This window comes from Xiphophorus maculatus, chromosome 5 (assembly GCF_002775205.1).
Source record: "Xiphophorus maculatus strain JP 163 A chromosome 5, X_maculatus-5.0-male, whole genome shotgun sequence".
Lineage (NCBI taxonomy): Eukaryota > Metazoa > Chordata > Actinopteri > Cyprinodontiformes > Poeciliidae > Xiphophorus > Xiphophorus maculatus.
Window position 1 is genome coordinate 15,630,029 of NC_036447.1, and position 20,002 is coordinate 15,650,030.

Sequence of the window (20,002 nt, forward strand, 5' to 3'; positions counted from 1 at the left end):
TGTATACTTTTTTCTGGAAATAACCAGACTTCCCTCATATTAAAGCAAGGCTCACAGCTCTTAGATTTACTGTACATACAGTTCTTGTAGCTTCAGAGAGCAGAGTTAGATTTAAAGTTAAATTTGGATCTCGTGTGCCAGATTTAGGTGGATGGTAAAGTTTTGGTAGGTTTGTAGTTGTGTCATGATCTTTCCATTTTCTGATAAATGACTTCATGTGGTCAAATATTGAGATATTGTTTTTTTAAGACAACTCCGCTGAAAATTTCTTTACAAAATTTTGCCTGATATTTAGGATTATCTGATGGTGTCTTGAGTTTTACTTTAATGTCTATGTTCTTGTATTACAGAGTTTTCGACTAGAATCCCAGAAAGGTTGTATACCAATTGTTTTTGGGTCAAATAACTAGAGTAATGCCGTCAAGGCCTCAGACATATATTAAATATAGTTCACCCCATACACATAGACATATATTTAAAGAACAAAAAGAGGAAGTACAATTTAAAGCAGATTTATTGATGACATCAAATGAATGAAAATCCATCTATTGCAGTCATCGTAGAAGGCTGTTTGATCTTTTTGGAAAGGTTTTTTGTTTTCATCAACAGAATTCATGTGTTCGCAGAAATTGGGATGAATCACCTGTCAATGGCAGTAAGAAACAAACTAATAACTTTAAAAAAAAAGAAAAGAAAATGCATTAATAATTGCCCTGTTAAAGGTTGAGGTAATGTGTAAAACACACTTCAGATGAATGGGCAGAGTACAATCATTCATACATAAAATATATACAGAAGTACATTAACACTCACGCAGTTTTCTTCTCCTATTGCACGGCATGATAAAAATGTTAACAGAAGACACTTGAGTCAGAAAAGTTATGGTTCAAGAAAGATGCATTGAGATAAGGTAAGTACACAGATGGAAGCCAAAGATACAGGTTTTTCCAGTGTCACTGGCATCTTTACGCCGTAGTTTTCTGGCCTACTGACCCTGCAGCGTCTACAAAGAGTCTGTATTCACAACCAAGCGAGAATACCGTTGATGTGAGTGTGAAATTTACAGGGTAGAAGTAAAACAAAGATGGCAACAAATGCAAATATAAGGTCATACTGGCAACTTAAAAAGCACTTAAATGTAGTTAAAAGAGAGCGATAGGTTCCAGTGTGGGAGATGTTGCCTGTTCTCAAACAGAGATAAGCAATTTATTACTGTTATTTCCAACAATCAAGCAACAGACATCCCAGAAATATCTGTCTAAATGGATGACCAACGGGCCATGGAAAGTGTTCAAGAAAGGAAAGTGCATCTTTTTTATTTTTTTTAAATACCCAAAAACATTAAAAACACTCTTATAATAAACATCTGAAATAGTGTTTTTCTCTATAGTGCAACAACAGACAGGATCAAATGAAGTTTATTATTAACCTGCAGGCAATCAAAGCTCTTTAAACATTTAATAGTTTTTTTTTGTTTTTTTGCCACAGTAGCAGAACAGTTAAAAGGCAACTCAATGATTGATGCATGAACACAAACATGCCAACATTATACTGTAGACAGCGCTCTTTTTATATAGAAATAAATAGCTGAATTATCATCTTTAACCTTTTTAAATAATCTCCATCTCTATATGAATCTGATGCACATTTAATATAAAGTATCTAGTACACAACTGCAATTTTAACACTACTGTTAGACATAATATAGTTCTCTATGTGTAATTATTCATTGGACTCTAAATGAAGACCTGTAAACTTCAGTTTTTCCACTCCGACTCATCACCTTATTATAATAACATCAAATGTCGGTCATTTTTTCAGGATTTTTTTTTCTTCTTTTTTTTTATATACAAACATTATATACAGAGTAACTGATAATGAATGCAGGATTGTCTGAAACTCAAAATCAACAAGTGCTTTGTGGGGAGATTTCCCTACTGTGAAGTTTATCTCCTCTATCGTGACCCTTTTTCCTTCAGGTTAGCCAGCAACCAATCCACATCAGAGTGGAATAAAAAGAGGGAGAGTCACAGCTTACAGAATATTATATGTGACCATACACACAACTTAACATGTGCTCATGGTGAGCATGTCAGGCAAAGGGTTCCTTCAAACTTTTCCTTTCAAAACTCCGGACTTAAAATTTTCAAATTTCTCATTTCCTTTTCAGGCAGTTTTTCGCAGGCAAGTGAAAAACAGCATCATATCGAGATGACAAAAATCTAGAGTTATGTTCAAATGTTACTTTATCTGAAGATATCAAGATCTTGAGCTCAATATGTAATGATAGAAATTTTAGTCTTGTTTTGATAGGAAAATGCCTTAAACATTTTTTTGTTGAGATGACAACTTCATTGCTTTATGCTCTTGTCCTAAGCTCTGCGTCTCATTTTCTCATTATATAATGCTTTCATTATATCATAACCTCAAGAAAGTTTTTTTTTTTTTAAAGATTGGGGTTTCCTTGTCTCATTATCTAAAGATAATAAAATTTCAAGCTTGCAGTAACAGTTTTCTTGTCTTTATTTTGTCAGTAACGAGATTTTAAACTCACTTCTCATTAAACATTTTTGATTCTACTATGCAGAGAAAAATGTCTTGGGATACGTTGTGCTTAAGATATGGCAGTTATGTTAACCGTTTCATCATACCATTATCTTGAGATAATGAGACCATGGGCTTGATTTTGCTATCATCTCATTTATCTGATATCCAAAGCTCAAATGTTTGAAATAATGAGCTAAAATGTTTTATTAACAACCCCCGCCCCCGAAAATAAGTCAAAACATCTATCATAGCCCCATAAGTTTTTGCAAATGTCATGCAAATTTCACACTTGTAAATATTATGTTAGAACCGTCTCCGTAACCTGCAGCAAACGAATGGGAAGGACTGTTATGTTCATCCTGTAAAGTGATTTCATTTCAATCTGTAATCAGATTTTGTGCATGTTTTAGAGAATGATAAAATATTGCACATTATTAAAGTTAGAGATAAGGAGAAATCAGTGCACCAGAATGCAAAACATTTTTGGTCCGAAGTAGGGATTACATTCTATCAAATAAAACAGTGAATCCTTTTTAAGGCCTGGCAAACACACACACCTCTAACATCCGAAACTTTGAGCTCAAGACAGAGCCATCAGATCAACGGGCTTGTTGTTCCACTTTAGTAAAGCGGCACTGGAATCAGAAAATGTGTAGAGCAGTGCTGTCTTTAACCCAAAAAGACAATACAGCTAATCAAAGTCTGGCTAAATTCCTGCCAAATCAATTTTATAACTTGAAGGGAAGTCCTGAAGACCTGAAGCATAATACTTGCCCCGGATCCCTTAATGTACAGGGGTCAGCTCTCTTCACCCTAGCTGTGATACTGGGTGGAAGAAAACATCAGAAGAGGGTCGGAGGATGTCACCTAATTAATTAAAATGAAGAGAATAGCCCCTGTGATGCAAATGGCACTGTTCAGTATGAATACAAACACTATAACACCTGTACACACCTGGATAATTTGCTTTATAGGAAACACAACACTTTATATTCAGTTTGAGCTGCTTCTGCTCACAGCAAACTTGGGTCCAGTAGGGACACTGGTGACTTGCCTGGTGTCTCATCCTTTTATAATTGGCACACCGGAGAAGGGAATACTGGAATAAAGATGAACGTCGCTACAAAATGCACCAGCGACTTACTATACTCCAAACTGTCCTCTGACGCAAACAGGTCCAGAGATTACAACAAAGTTCATAAACACTGAATCCAGTTTGGCTGACATGGATATTCTCATACAAGGAAGCAGAGGATGGTACTGGAGGCAAAACCCAGCGCTACCATGCACTTTCAAGATAACATGGTCTGTGTGTTGCAGGGCGGGAGCCCTCCACCCTTTCTGCAGGGCTTGGAAGCAGTGCATGTTCAAACCCTTGGATTTGGCAAGTTTTGGGGACAGAGTACAATAAGCATTTATTTCCTCAACATCACACCTAAGCATAAAGCTCCTGTTACAAATCTTTAGGAAAAAAATGCCTCAACCTCTTGTGAAAACAGAAGCTTGATGGGCATCTGTGGAAAATACACACGTTCCCCATCTTGTTTCTGCAGTTGATGTCAAAGCTAGCTTGCATTAAGCATAATGCAGATGCAGAAAGTAAGAATGCAGCGTGTGACACTCCAAGTGGCTCCACGTTTAGAGAGATTGTGGATGAGAGACAGTTTTGAAAGCAGCTGTGTTTCTTGAGTTAGTAAGGTTTATACAGGCTCTTGGTTGAGAATCTACTGCCACTGAAGATCACCAACATTTAGCACATTTTCATCAAATCTGGTTCTGTTTTATGATTTTTATTTAGTAAAATATACTTGGTAATCCTGGACCTTTATTCATCAATAAGATCTTTCTTGGTTCTGTTTCTTGTGCTCCAAATGCATCTAGCCACCAAGAGGTGGGCTCAAGCTACCTGCGTCCTGCGGATCAACTCATACTGTGGTCGCACTCTCCAGCAACCTGCACAAAGGATGTTAGCAGAGGATGTCTGCTTTCACATGGAGAATTTTGGAGAAACCCGGTCTCTTCTTTAGAGCCTGAAAAAACAGAAAACAAAAGAGAGATAAAAGATAGGAGGCCCTGGCTGTTCCTTCTCTAAACAGTGCTAAAATATTATATCCTGTGATGTTTTTTTTCACATTTTCATTTTAACCTTCCATATTAGAACCTGTGTGATAGACCAATACATAGTAGAGCATTACAGTGAAGTGAAAAATCAAAAAATGCCAACATTGAAGTGTGCGGCTAAATCGTTCTCAAACTCAACTCTTTTCAGCAGTCTGTTTAGGGCATTGTTCTGTATTTTGCTCCATTCATCTTTTCAAAAACTGACCAGCTTCCCTGTCCCTGCAGAGGAAAAGCCTCCCCACAGCCTGATGCTGCCACCGTCATGACTCACCCTGACAGTGTTCTGGCTGTGCAGTATTACGTTTCCACTACACAAAGCATTTTACACGTATAGCACAAGTTGAATTTTAGAAGGCGCACTGAATTGTAGACCAGTGCACTTTCTTCTGCAAACAGCATTTCTCATGACTTACTTTCAACAATGGCTTTCATCTGGCCAGTGCATTTATAGAGAATAGAAATAAATCCCTGTGAAATTTGAGGAGTGCCACTAATAGCTGCGCTGCTAACAGATTCTCCCAATTTAGCAATGGATTGCTGCAGCTCTACAGCTACCAAGGGCCTCCTGCCTAATTCTCTGTCCATTTCTTTAGAATATTCAGGATTATTGGTGTAAATGAGACTGAGAATGATTCCATGTTACAATAAATTTTTTTTTTTTAAAAGCAATACAAAATCATGTATCATTTTTAAAATTATGCACTACTTTGTATCGGTCTGCCGCATAAAATCCCAAATAAGTTCACTGAGGTCTGTGAACATGGCAATAATAAGTAAATGTGTCCAACACATGTTGTGGTGAAGCCATAGCACCGACTTCATTGCAGCACACGTCAGTCTGACACATCAAAACAAAGCCTTTCATGTCTCTAGTCATGGGTGTTATGAAACCAGCTCACACAGTCAGTCCCACTCATCCAACACCAATAGATTCAACAATTGAATCAAGAATCAATTCTGACAAAAACAGATGTTTAATTTCTAGTTTGCCACAGGAACATTTTGCACACCAGGAACTATTCGCTGACAGGTAAAAGGTCAGCTTGTAAAATTCTAAAACTTTAGGCCATCAGTGGTTTGGAAAGTGCAGGGGCACTGCTGTGAAACACAGAGGTGTTGTTTACCTGCAGCTTGTTAACCATTTCATCAAACAGCTTTCTGGCTTCTGGGCTGTTGGGGTCCTCAAAGTAGTCTTCTATACCAATCTGAACCACGATGGATTTCAGGTTGCGGCAAACACCTGGTTGGAAGGAGGATTTGTGGATGTAATTCACATCTGAAAGTTGTGGTTGGCTGGGGAGATTTAGATAATTTCCCTGCTGGGATGAATAAAGTAATTCTTAAAATTACTCAAAAGAGCTCTAAAGAAAAAGCTTTGAAACAAAAAATAAAAATAATCGGCTGCATAGTCCAGAATTTGACTTCAAATTGTGTTACACATCAGTTTCAACTCACTGTTGAAGTGGAGCAAGGCTTTAGGGGTGACCGGTGTGGATGAAAGCACCAACATCTCCAGACCCTTCAGACCCTCCCTGCAAACCTCTGCTGCCACCTCCTGGTTGATTTCGCTCACATGGTCCAACTCCAACACCTGCAGGCGCATGCAGTTTCTCGCTGAACAAATGGGAAAGAGGAACAATCCACATTCAACACAAGGACCAAGTAGGAACACGTTTTAGTAATACACATTCACCCAAATTATTTTTATGATCTATATTTTCAAGAAATCACGAAACAACACGATCCCTGAAGTCGATCCCTCCATCCACTGCTGTGATTCAGCAGTGGATGGATTATCTTACACTCAGTGTAGATTGTGCTGGAAGAATCAAAAACCAAAGTAAACAATATGTTGACACGACTTAAGTTCTGAAAAAGAAAACCAAAAATAAAAGGCATCGGTGGCACGTAACCAAATAATTTTCTTGAGTTCAGATTGGATTTTTTTTATTTTTAAAGCCATATTTGTAGAGTACACAATGACTGGTTGCCTTGTCAACAGATGCTCCCAACTGAGATCTCTGATTAATCTTCTCAGGGCAACCACAGAGGTCTTGTGGAAAAGCCATAGCACCGACTTCATTGCAGCACGCTATAAGAATATTTTTCTAGGGTATTAAGTAAAACAAAAACACTATAAGTCTGCTGTATGTTCTATATTTACCCAGTGAGGCGAGTCCCTGAATCCCACATCCAGCTCCACCCACACCAAGAGCACGGAGATGTGGCCAGCATCTTCCAATCGTCTGCAGGCATCGGTTACTGAAACGTGCTGGTTGTTGACTGAGAGAAACAAACACTCTAATGAAAACATGATCCCCGGATTAGTCTTTCTGTTATTAATTTTATGGCTGATTATTAATTAATGTCCCATCATTTTACCATGGATGTAGGGGCGCCACCTGCAGAGAAATAATATCTCTGCACCCTGCGCCAAGGGCCCAGATAACCTCCTGGCCAACTGGATCTGTGGCGCTCCTGCAGAAAAAATAAACATGATGTATGTTTGAAGATACAGTTTGAAGATATTGCCTTTGTTTACCTTATGTGAAATAAAATAAGGTTAAGAAAGACAATGAAGTAAGATTAATGCTGTAAAATTTTAAGATAGTTGGGATTTGATAGCAATGGTTCACCTATAGGTTACGGCCTGGAGGGCACGGCAGTAGCAGCTGGCCAACCATAGGGAGCGATCAGTCAGCAGGTTGGGACAGTGTGAAATCTTTAGTATCAGCAGGTTACTTCCTGTGGCCTTTAACAACGCCTCCAAACCTTCCTCAAGACAGCCACTTTTGACGGAAATATAAGAGAAGGTCACAAGAGAAAAAGAAAAAAACAGACGCAAAAATAAAGGTCAATTTTAATCATACTTCACTTCTAACAACGTCAAGACATGCTCCTGGGAGCTCTGCTGCTGGCGCCTTTTGCAACAATCATCAGATGTATTCAGCGTACAGCATTTAAGAGAACTTTACGCAACTAAATGTGTGTCCTTCATACAAACAACAATCCACTTGAATCAAACCTTGTTGCTTGTTTTCTTCCGGCAAATAAAAGCTGATATCCACATGCTGAGAATAATTAAACCGCACAAAAACGTCAGCATACATCACTCGTGTTCACTCTGCTGGCTTTCCTCTCATCAGTCACTGTTCAGGAAATCACGCAGTACGTCGCTCGGCCACAACAGTTGGGCAAACAATGGGGTTAATCAAGTCAAGGCAGCACACAGAGCTAAATACCCCGGAGGAACTAAAGCCATAATCTGCTACAACAGTGAACATGACTGTGTCTCACCGTGTGCTTTTAAGGTAGTCCTCCTTGGATTCTTTCTTGCCTCGCTGCCTTGGTTTAAGGTTTTGGAGAATGAGGGAGTGCGTCTGAGTGCACCACTGAGACAATGTGGTCAAAAACTAGAGAAATACATATATTTACAATAGTTACACTGTTCCACAATTATTTTCTTTGAAACAGAGGATAAAGCGCAATAACAAATGTTGACAATGCACCTTGGAAGAAATGCGAGCGTTTTCCAGCAGCACTCTGGTCCACACAGCTGGGTGTCGGGCCACGAACCTCCAGTTGCGGCAAACCTCGGCGGTTTTCAGGAGGGTTTTGGTGTCCAGGTAGGTAAAGATGCAGAAGAGCGCTGCACGCATCTTCAGGATCTCTGGACTTATCACCTCATTGGATTTCGATGGGCTCTTTTCATGGCGGCACGGCTTGCTGTAAACCACATCAGACCGACCTGTAGCAACAACACAACCTTTCAGACCTTTAACAGCCTCAAGAAAGTTTCCATAGCTCTTGAAATTGATCCCATTTTGTTATTACAAAATAATAGACTAACACAAAGATCCATCATGCTAATAAAGACTGAAATAATTGTAAATCTACAAAGACAAGGGAGAACATTACTCACTGCACACTAATTCTGGTAGACTGAAACAGCAAAAAATTTGTCTGATTTAATGTCAGATAAAGAGGAAGAAAATGCTTTGTGTTTATTTGTGTATGGAAATATCTGGTTTCAGGAGTTCCTAAAATAAGACACTTTTAATACTTATGGTGCTTTGTAGAACAAGTAGAAAGAGACAATCTAAAAAGGTTAACATTCTGTGCCATAAAATATTGATAACTGCTTCTCAATTTAGATCCTGTTAAACTATGTTATACAGTTTTGTTTTAACTAGTGCTTTTATTAATTTAGGTCATCAGCATGTGAGACTTGTGGAGTGGTCCATGATGAATAATTGATGATGATGAATTAACTAGCTTTAAGATGACCAAAGTAAAACTATTCTCAAATGAGAATTTCTTTTGTTTTTCTAACTTGGGGAAATTTAGACACATAGTGCAGGTCTGTTATAAGTCATAGAACCCCATATATAAAACTAATTTAATCTATTTCAGTAAAACTGAGAGTCTTTCGGAAACAAAGCATAATAATAACTCTGTTGTTATATATTTCAGATAATGTACAGTTTCAAAGCTTGTTTTTATTTTTTTTCCTTTCTGGTACATCTTGAACTTTGTTGCAGCTTTTCTGAAAGACCCTTTTTTATTAATATTATTTCACTTATTTGTTTTTAATGGGATCTCCTTATTCCTGAACATTATGAGTCGTTTGCCCCTTAAGGTTCTTACCTCATGATAAGTGTTAAGCAATCGGCTAAATATCTGAGATAAATGTTTTGTCTTCACCATCCTGTGGTAAAACCCTTTTTGTCACATGGTGGCGCTAATCTCCAACTAAAAACCACAGGACCAGATTGCATAATTAGTTTTCTGCATTCGGTACTTTTTAATCCCATCTAATGCTGTTGTTACAGTGTGTCCAATCCCAGCCTGCCTTAACCCTTGAAGCAAAATTGTTCCTCCATGACTCACTTCATCTTTGGCCTTGGTAGGCATCTGCTTGAAACCATCAGGGCTGTGAACCAATGCATACTATTTGACTCTCTCTTTCTCACTCACGCACACCTCCTACACTCAAGACTGCCGAATGAACTAAAAAAACAAGCCTGTGTGCTTGCAGATACATACCACACAAACAGCTCTGGCAGAGTCTCTCCTAATAGGGAGAACTACGTCAGAGCAGAGAGGCAACATGTTACATGAGACAAAAAAAAACAACTTTTCAGCTAATGAGGAGGCCAAATTTGTGCATGTGAATTTGTCACTGAGCCTCGGCCCAATTTCCTTCAGTTCCAGACTGCCATGGTCCACCTGATACGTCCACAGCAGATGGGAAACGCAGAGTGCAGCAGCAGGGTTTGTAAGGAGGTTGGCATGGGATGATGCTAACAGAAAAATGCACAATCTGTTGTGCAGCTGAGCTGTGCAGCAATGACTGGCTAGCTAGTGTCTCAAAGCTCCATAAGAACTGTAAGAGATGGTTAATTGAACCTGCTAATTCCTTGTGTACTTGAGAGTAAAGCTGGTTAAACTGCAATTGATGCAAAAGTTGGATCATGATATAAATACAGTTAAGTGCAAAAGTATTCATAAAACTGGAACTTTTTCTCAGTTTGTGAAGTTACAACCACAAACATCAGTGTGTGGCATTTTGATTTAATGTTATAAATTACACATAAATGCAAAGTGGAAGTAGAATGTCTTCACAAGTTACACACAGTACAGACCAAAAGTTTGGACACACCTTTTAATTCAATGAGTTTCCTTTATTTTCATGACTATTGACATTGTAGATTCACACTGAAGGCATCAAAACTATGAATAACACATGTGGAAATATGCACTAAACAAAAAAGTGTAAAACAACAGAAAATACCCCTTATATTCTAGTTTCTTCAAAGTAGCAACCTTTTGCTGTGATTACTGCTTTGCACACACTCTGCATTTTCTTGATGAGCTTCAAGAGGTAGTCACCTGAAATGGTTTTCACTTCATAGGTGTGCCCTGTCAGGTTAATAAGTGGGATTTCTTGCCTTATAAAAAGTCATGAAAATAAAGAAAACCCATTGAATTAGAAGGTGTGTCCAAACTTTTGGTCTGTACTGTAAATAAAGTCCACTTGTGTATAATGTAATCTCAGTGTAAATCCAACAGTTCTGTGAAGGCCTTAGAGGTTTGATAGAGAACATTAGTGAACAAATTACATTATAAAGACCAAGGAATACAACAGACAGGCCCTAGAACCCAGTTCTGGAGAGGTTTCAGACTGGGTAAGGTTAAAAACAGTATTCTAAGCTTTGCACATCTGACATCTACTTAACTTATTATCTAAAAATGGAAAGAGGATGGTGCAACTCCAAACCTACTAAGACAAGAAGAAAAGAGCACTGAAAGTTCAGTCCATTTACACTAACTTGAAACAGAGAGCCAGAGATACATTGGAGTCGTTTAGGTCAAAGCATATTAATGAGACCAAACGGTCCAGTTGAAGTCCAGACCTAAATTAAAATGAAACTCTGTGGCAAGACTAAAAGGTAGATGTTGCTCTCCATCAAATCTGACTCAATCTGATGAATGAGCAAGGGGCAAAGGTTTAATCTCTAGATATGCAATGCTGGCAGAAACATATCCCAAATTACTAAATGATAAATAACATCTCACCGTCTCCTGTTCATATAATTAATACAGCTGTTAATCAGGGCAGCACAGCAACTGCCAGTTCTACGATGTTCCACTAACCTTTGAAGTCAGAACATCGACTTGATTTAGCCCTTTATTGTGCGTATCATTAAACTTGCCTTGGTGGCAGGTGAAGAAAATAGCTCAAGATTGTGACCATTTTGCAAACAACTGTTACCCGTGTTAGGGCGATACGCTGCCCTGCTGTGGTGAGTATAGGGTACTGCAGACTGCTGAACCTCAGCCACGGCTCTCCGCTCTTGCTCCCACATCTCCACTTCAGACTCGGTGGTCCGCGAGCCCACGTCCGACACGTCCCCCTCCTCACCCTCGGTGCTGTTCCTGTACGGTCGCCGCTGCCAGTTCTGAATGGCCTGCTTGCGAAGACCCCAGTTTCTAGATCCACATCCCGGGGAGCGCTCGTAGCCACCCTCACCCATGCGGCACTGCATGTGATAGTACTGCGCCTCGGGACAATCCTCCATAGGATGCATCTCGACGCTGTCGCTGTCGTAACCTCCAGAACCCTGGGAGACAGACTTTATCCTCCCTGATGCTCTGCAGAGGAACACAGGGTATTTAAACATAAACATGGTCTTCCTGCTTCAAGCCAAACATATCTGCAACATCTCATTCTCAAAGCTCACTTTAGTCTTACTAAACAACAAAATAAGCTTGACTGACTATTAGATGATAAAAGTTTTAGAAACATAAGCATGAACCTGCACAGAAACGTACAAGAATCAAAACCTCTCTGAAATCTGCATTAGAAATATAAAGCCATAAATTAGAAACGAGAAAAATGTATTTCTTTACTCAACCAGAGCATGTAAATCTCTGCTTTTCACAGAAAAATCTTTCTGAAAATGACAGATTGTGTTTTTAATGGGGGTTAAGTGAAAAACGGTTTCTTGGACCAGCATCATTACCACAAGTTTGCTTGGCGACAAACAGAAATTCACTCCACAACAGAAGGAAGTATTCCTCTAAACTGTGACAAAACTACTAACATCTACCATAATTTAATATGCGAACACAAAACCTAATCTGGAGTTAGAGAGCAAATCTAAAATACCTGAATCAGTAGAGAAGACATATTGTCTTATTTTGTCTTAGAAGAAAAGCCCTGTATAATCTGCACCACATGCTAAAATATTTTCCATTTCTCAGATGTATCTTTGCAAGCCATGCTTACGCTGATGAAGTCATATCCAATATGTCACATAAACCACTTCCTATTTTCTGAAATGATGCCTAACAACAGCAAGGGTATAGAATGTATTGATCCTCAGTGAGGAGCTATTATTAACCCAAGACAGGAGGCTCAGACAAGTGCTTCTGGCCACAGTGTGTGTCTGTGTCTGTTCTGCTGTCAGTGATTCAACGGGGAAGGCCTGACGTCACGACAGGAAAGACATTCACTACCAACTGGGAATGACAGTTGGGTTAGTCAAAATACTACGGTACAGCCTTGTGTCTGAGGTTGGTGCCAGAGACCCAGAAATAGTTCAGTCACACCTCAAATTGGGACATCAACCCTGTGTCTCAGTACTGCTAATGAGGGAGATGCTAAAACTCCAGTACACTTCCCATGACCCAACAAAATCCATCATGTAGAGAACAAAACAATAAATCTTACCAGTTTATCACATAACAGCATTAGGTAATAGGTCAAAACCTCTGCACCTCCAATAAAGAGAGATTGTCTTTCTGACAACAGCGAACAGCTATGTTGTGCAGCCTTGTAGACATTTTCTCACATCAGATTTGGGCAAAAAAAAAAAAAACAGTCTATTGGCCAAATTTAGCACATTTAAAGGTTCTGACTATGTTCCTTATCTCTTTTTTAAATAAACAAATAGATAAAGGAAGCATGAATTACCTATTTTTACATGTGAGAAAAACAACCTGTTTTTCTTCTGTTTTTGTCTTTAGATTTATCTGCAAAAAATAATATTTCAAACTTCAGGTGATAGTTTCTGACCTACCCTGTGCTGGGAGAAGATCGTCTCTCTGATACTTGGTACATTCCTCTTGTGCTCCCAGAGAGGCTGGAATTTCTCTGAAGAAAAATGACAAGTAAACAAGTGAGACCAAAGAGTTAATTTGTTTGGAAGAGATGGAAATCATGAAAAAATAAAATAAAATCCAAAATGTTCATTAGTTTTGGAATCTGGAAAACATCTGAGGGGTAAATGTATCATTTTTCAGTATGGTGCTGATTCACAACTCACTAACACTAAGAAGAAAGTGCTGACCAGGATGGAACACCAACATTCCTGGGGCGAAGCATTATTAATGTAGAGATCATTTTGAAAGAAAGAACTAATCAAAAACAACCAAATACCCACCTAAAAAATACGAGAATTGAGTATGTGTGAAGGATAGTTTCAGTTTTAGGTGCCACAAAATAAAACCTCTTTACTATAAAAACACTTATAAGATGTAATTTAGAATTACTCAGACTCAGCTGACACCTGCTACTACTTTCTTTCTATTATCTTTTCCATGACCCTGCCAGTAATAAACTCAAAAATCCTATTTTTATTATATGTAGTGAACACACCAGACCTAAGTACAGCCAGGCTATTCTAAACAAAATCTGAACCTCTATGCAACCCCACCAAGTACAAATAAGAAAGTAGGGCTAGCTGAAAATTTAGGCAGCATACTGATCATCAAGACAGTAGCTGTTAGAAGTAAAAATTTGGAAAAAATAAAAATAAAACAAACTGATCAATAAATATTTAAATCCATAAATTGTAAAATTTATGGAAAGCAGATCTGAAAGCAGATGACAATGCTATTTGTTCACAGGTCTTAAAAGCTGATTCTCACGCTGTTTTCTTTGAAACAAATTCCTCTCGACACTCTTTCACACATCACTCATCCCCAAAGCACTTGCTGTTTGCACGAGACTGTGCATAGACATGAGTGAAGCACAGCCAGGTGTAGGTTTGTGTACTGACATGCCTCAGAGGCAGAGCAAACACAACCACAATTTCTCCTTTTTTCCCTTCTTTCTTGTCAGTGGAAATGGTCTATACAGGAAATAGGCAAACTGTCTGAGGCTCTGAGCCCGAGACACACTGGTGAAAAACAGAAGAGGGCCAAGTCTTTATAACATGGACGAAATACTAATGCATTCATCTATAGCGGTGTGGATGAAATTTGAGTACGTTTCCGCTTCAAAGAAATTTCAGCAAACGCTGACATTTGATTCAAGTTGTGTTCCCTTTGTTTTCTGTGAGAAAACACTTCAAATCAGCCTGGAATTAAAATCAGAGAGAGCCGGAAACAAGTCCACTCTGAGTGTCAGCCCTCAAATAAGTCTTTGGCTGTGAGACCCGTCTCCTCGGAGATGAGGGCGACCCCGCTGCCACCGGATGGAGGGAGGAAGAGAGGCTGTGAGGGTGGGTGGCTGCCTGGGTAACATCTCCAGACTTCCCATTCACTGCGTTACAAGGTGTCAGACAGTTTGAGCTTTACTCCACATTTGTGCTCGTCATGCTGATTTTTCAAAGTCGGACAGCACTGCACATGCACGCAAACACGAAACTGAGATATCTCAACTTGCAGCTAAATGTAGGCTGCATTGATCACAAACAGTATTGATCAAAAATGGGTAACGTGGCATTTCTGAATGAATATGGTAACAGAAGGGAAACTTTCCAATCCTGGAAATGTAATTAGCAGGCGTTTACAGGTTATCTGAGCTTTTATTTAGCTGAAAATACCACTATGCTCTTCTCTCTTAAATTCAGATCACTAGTTTTTCAATAAGACCTAGGTTTTAGAACTGGGATGGCCTTGGAAAAAGGTTCACCAGTGAACCATAACGGTATTGCTTTAACCATATGTTTTGGATCATGAACTTATTAAAAGACATGGTAACAACATATAATAGCCATCAGATTGTGATTTAAAATGTCCTGATGATTCGAAGAGGTCATAATGCCATGCACAAGGTTCCCAGGGCTTCTCTTAGACTCTGGAGGAGAAACAAAGCATCACAGATTTCCTATTGTACCTGGCAGCAAGCAATATGTGCCACACATTCATCATTTATTTTATGCCAAATAGCCCTGGACCACTTGTTGCTAAAGGAATTGAAGTCCCATTAGAGTTTAGCAAACTGCACGTTTACATTTGTTATGGTAGGAGGGAAAAAGCACTTTGCTGCCATGTCTCCAAAACAACAATTTGTCTTGTGTAAGACATCAAAAAAAATATACATTTGTTTTAAAGGGATTCATAAGTATTCCACTAGGGACTTTTGTTAAATTATCTTTTAGAATGTTTAACTAAAGAATGCAAATATAGCTGTGAATGCAAAGAAATTGCTTAATAAATTAAAAATATATATAGTTTAACTTTTTAATTTGAGGTGTTTGTAAATTAGTATATGGAGCAGTTACTTTATATGGATATTTGAAATTGCTTGATCAAATTTACAAATTAAAGGTTAGGGAAAAAAACTGTGAAAGTATGCTGCAGCGAGAAAAGAGAAACATAATTTAAGGATTAATTTGCACCTTTACAAGGGATGACAACACATTTGTCAGTTTCTGTGCATCATGAACAATGGTAAAACATTGCACTAAGTCAGGGATTAATAATGCCTCTGTACAGTCACTGATGGTCTTTGAAGTAAAGGATTTTCACACAGAGTCTAAGAGAAAATTTAGTCTCAGGCAGATCTGAAGCACATCTGATTAAAAATCCTGTTAAAACCTTGATGGAAAGCAGGAGTTAGTTTCCATGGCAGCACACACATTTGCAGAATATGAAGCAGGTCACTTCTTTATCCACAGGTGTTGGATAATAATTTTAAAAGGTGTCATTTTAAGAGCAACCTTTTGGGTATTATTTGTTTGTTTTTTTTTTTCTTTCTTTTTTGCATCGTTGTGTAATAAGGCAAAACACAAGGGGAGAGTGGTATAGTTCAAGCCCTGAGCCTGGAGACAAAAGAGCTGGAAGTCAGTCTAAAGCTGCAGAGGCTCCTCTTTGTGCATTACACTCTCTGGTAAGGATAAATTGCAGCAGAGACTCGATGTTCTGACTGATGTGGTGCTGAATGATAAGCAGACAAGGATCATGCTTCCTGTTTCTGTAGTCTCCTTGTTCAGGAAGCATCAGCTGATCAAAAGATCATCTGGGGACTCCTGTTGGAGGAATTTGACCCAAAAACCTCCCTGATCTTTCACTTTAGGAGATCTGAAGACCTGCAGGTTTAAAAAGCAAACTATGTCTGTGACTAGCCTCATTAATTCAAATTGACATTACTGTATAAATACAAAATGCATATGTGTGTTTTGAGGCAAAGATTGACAGTTCAGCATTCCCGATGAATTTGATCTCTACGACTCTAGCTATTTTATTTACCCCTCAAACACATTTAATACTACTCACATAAATACTACATTAAGACCAAATACTAAAAATATGTCGAAAGATCCGAACCTGGCGCCCAGTGCCCTTCGAGGCCTGCAGACTGCAGCGTCCTAAGCTGCCGTTCGGTGTGGTGCCACAGCTGCTGATGATCTGCAGCTGTTTCTCAGCACGGTCAGCTCGGTCCAGAAGCTCCTCAATGAACTGCTGCAGGCGGACCTTAGCATTGGCTTCCCGCGCCGCCGTCTCCTGAAGGAACTGGTCAATCTGGGAAACCTCCCTGCACACACGGTGGAAGGAGGCAGTTTTATAAGGACAGTCTTTAAACTAGAAGCTATTTCCCAATGGGACAGAAGTGTGAGGGCAGAAGCAGCTGTCCTAGTAAATCCCAGATACTCTAAGTGGATACAACTGGAGCAACAACAATTTGTCGTTGTGTCTCCGCATTATTTAAACATTTAGTCGACTCTTCCAATGTGATAAACAGATAATCTTTACTATACTTGTTTGGTATATTTTCTTTTAAGATGTTGAAATGTAGACAGATGCATTTCTTTTCTGTGCAGAAGAGCTACTGCACAGAATTCACCTGAGAATGAAAAAGGAGTCACTGAAAATGTCCCAGCCATTAAAAGAAAACTGGGCCAGAAGTGTATTTGTTTGTGAGCATGATGGTCATTAGTTTGGATTGTTTACATTTAGCCGAAATCCATCAGTCAGTGCATCGAAACATCATACATCCCAGAATCTACTCCTCAGCAGCAGCAACACGCATAATAAACCTTTCTGGAATGGGGACATTTAGAGATAAAAATAGTTTGGTGTCTGGCACAGTTAACTTTACTCCTCTCCAGGCACAGATGACAAGAATTGTGAATCCAAAATTAGTCAAGGTAGCTGACAGTCAGCTAGACATAAAAGCTGCATTACAAAACAATGAATCAGCAAATGAAATGACAGTGAACTGTTTAAGGAGGGTTTTTCTTTTTTGCTTTCACTAAAAATTGCCCTTTGAGGTTTCACATGGTGAGAAAATGCAGATGCATTTTTATTCAATCTTAAATAAGTAAATTTATTTCAGTGGGTCAATTTAAAAACTGAAACTTAAGTATTTATTTTAGACAGGGTGACATTTTTCAAATTATATTTATGGCAATTTTGATAGCTATGGCTTACAACAAATGAAAATAATTTGTTGTAATTTTAGAATATTACATACCACCAATAAAAAAAACAAAACAACGTCTTTAATACATTAATGCAATGTTATGGTTGAGACAATAAGGGAGAAAATTGCAACCAGGAAAAGGTAATTGTTAAATTAGCTGTCTATCCATGTGATGCATCCAAGCATACTAAAGGAAACTTAAGTGGAAGAAAAAAAGTAAAGTTTGTCAGAATGCCTGATTCAGAAAAATCAATCTTGAAGTCAGAATTCAGATTGGCCAGTCAAAGAGTCAGTCACACAAACAACCTAAAAATCTAACAGGCTGCCTTGCTTGGTAGGACTAATGACAGCAGCAGTTATAGCATTTTATTTGTGCGTCTTTCAGTCTTCTAAAATATGTCAGACACACAACTGCTAAAAAGATATTAAACCATATAAATAAGGGCTCCACGGTTCATCACAAATTCATCATTACCACTGCACAAATTAAGCATAGTGTGCAGAAATGGAATAAAAGTTTCCAAACTAGGTAACATGCATTCAGGCAATGACTGCAAAACTTTGGTGAGGTGTGAGGTGGTCATATCATTATGAAAATACAACAGACATCAGTCAGAATTCAATAATACCTGATTGTTGAGATGGACATAATGATTTTCTTTCTTTCCAGTGGCTGGACAAACTACTCATTACTTGCAGTCTATGTCTGCTATGAACCTACGACAGTAAGACTTTTTAATTATTTGTTTATGTATCCCAAGTCATATTGTTTGTATTTCACCAAATTGACATTTTCCAAATTTCTGGCAGTGATAGTTTGAAAATATAGAGAAATACATCATTATCAACTAGTGTTGCCTAGTCAGATTGGTTAGTGAGCACAATTAGCAAATCTAACAGTTTTTTTCGACAAGCAGCCAGAATGAAGTACATCTAATGTAGGTAAACAGAATGCTGCCTCATTTGTCAGGCATTTTATTTTATGTTATTTAAAAATTCTTGTATAAGAACAGGGACAAATCATTCACCCCATTTATGTAAACCAAAGAAAGCAGCATACAGTTGTATGAGGAAACATAGAAAAAAACGTTTTTGGTAGTATCCAGTAAGTGAAAGCATTTTGTGCTTTGGCATCAGCATATTCATGCAGCTTGTCTTCATTAATTATTCAACTGTATCAGAAATTTGCTTCATATGACGATAACAGGAGCAACCAATACATTAGACTGTTTCCTCCTCTTACAGAATGAAAGGAATAAATGTCTGGCAGACATAATACTTTAACAGCATAAAACCGTTTATACTGTTGACAATTTACCCGTAATATTGGTTGACCTTGTTTTATTGTATCCAGGAAGGGAGAAAATAGAATATTGTGGGGGGGGTTTATCTCTATGCAAAAAAAATATGTGCGAAAGCAGAGGGTGAGAGACAGTGGATTGTGTAAGTTAAGGCAAAGAGAACAATGACTGGGAAGGAAAAAAGAACATACTGCAGCGTCTGAAACAACAGGTGAAAATCTGCAGTCATGTGGAAGCAGAAAAAACAGGATGTTTGTCAGTAAAGGAAATGTAATGATGGGAGGTGCAGTCTTCCTGTTTTAATCCATATTTCTATACAAACGCAGATATTTTATGATGACGTATGAACAGTTTTATCTCAGCAATATTCACACAGATCTCTGAAATACATCTAAACACATGTTCACCCCGTCTCATGCACCTGAAACACTGCCATATGTCTGCCTTGCTTCAATAACATCAGAATATTTGTGGCTTATGTTACTTCTGCCTTACATGTCAATCCTAAAAATGAGAACTGGAAAAATAAATCCCCCAAAAAAGACAAAGTTATCCATTCTTTTTCTTATCCTCACTTTTCAAATAGCTTCACAAAACTTGTAGGACACTCGTATTAGCTTCTTATTGCTAACCACAGACACACACGGTCCCTCCGCTCATAAATCCTCATCTAAATGTAGACCAATATCGACCAAGCCATCCATTCACTTCAGTCTGAGAAATCCATCAAATACGATCATAAGTGCCTTCATCTCGACAGAAAACTGGTCTGTACTGTCAGAATACAAATACTTGCTGTTCACAGAACATTCCCTTAAGACTGTCATGACTATTGCGCACTCCAGATACAGTAATATACCTGCAGATAAAAAGGGTG

General features: G+C 38.5%; 1 protein-coding gene across 2 annotated transcripts in view; it reads right to left on the reverse strand.

Annotated features, from left to right (window-relative positions):
- Window positions 1–2,429: 2,429 nt before the first annotated feature.
- fbxo41 (F-box protein 41) overlaps window positions 2,430–20,002 on the reverse strand; it is a 35,304-nt gene continuing 17,731 nt past the window's right edge. For both annotated transcript variants that reach the window (XM_005807129.3, XM_023334367.1), the window contains exons 4-14: window positions 16,729–16,936; window positions 13,254–13,327; window positions 11,444–11,823; window positions 8,178–8,416; window positions 7,966–8,081; window positions 7,305–7,457; window positions 7,051–7,146; window positions 6,833–6,951; window positions 6,124–6,282; window positions 5,793–5,908; window positions 2,430–4,577 (exon numbers count right to left, since the gene is read on the reverse strand). In XM_005807129.3, coding sequence (XP_005807186.1) covers window positions 4,515–4,577; window positions 5,793–5,908; window positions 6,124–6,282; window positions 6,833–6,951; window positions 7,051–7,146; window positions 7,305–7,457; window positions 7,966–8,081; window positions 8,178–8,416; window positions 11,444–11,823; window positions 13,254–13,327; window positions 16,729–16,936 — 1,723 coding nt within the window. In that variant the 3' untranslated portion in view covers window positions 2,430–4,514. The remainder of the gene's footprint in view (window positions 4,578–5,792; window positions 5,909–6,123; window positions 6,283–6,832; window positions 6,952–7,050; window positions 7,147–7,304; window positions 7,458–7,965; window positions 8,082–8,177; window positions 8,417–11,443; window positions 11,824–13,253; window positions 13,328–16,728; window positions 16,937–20,002) is intronic.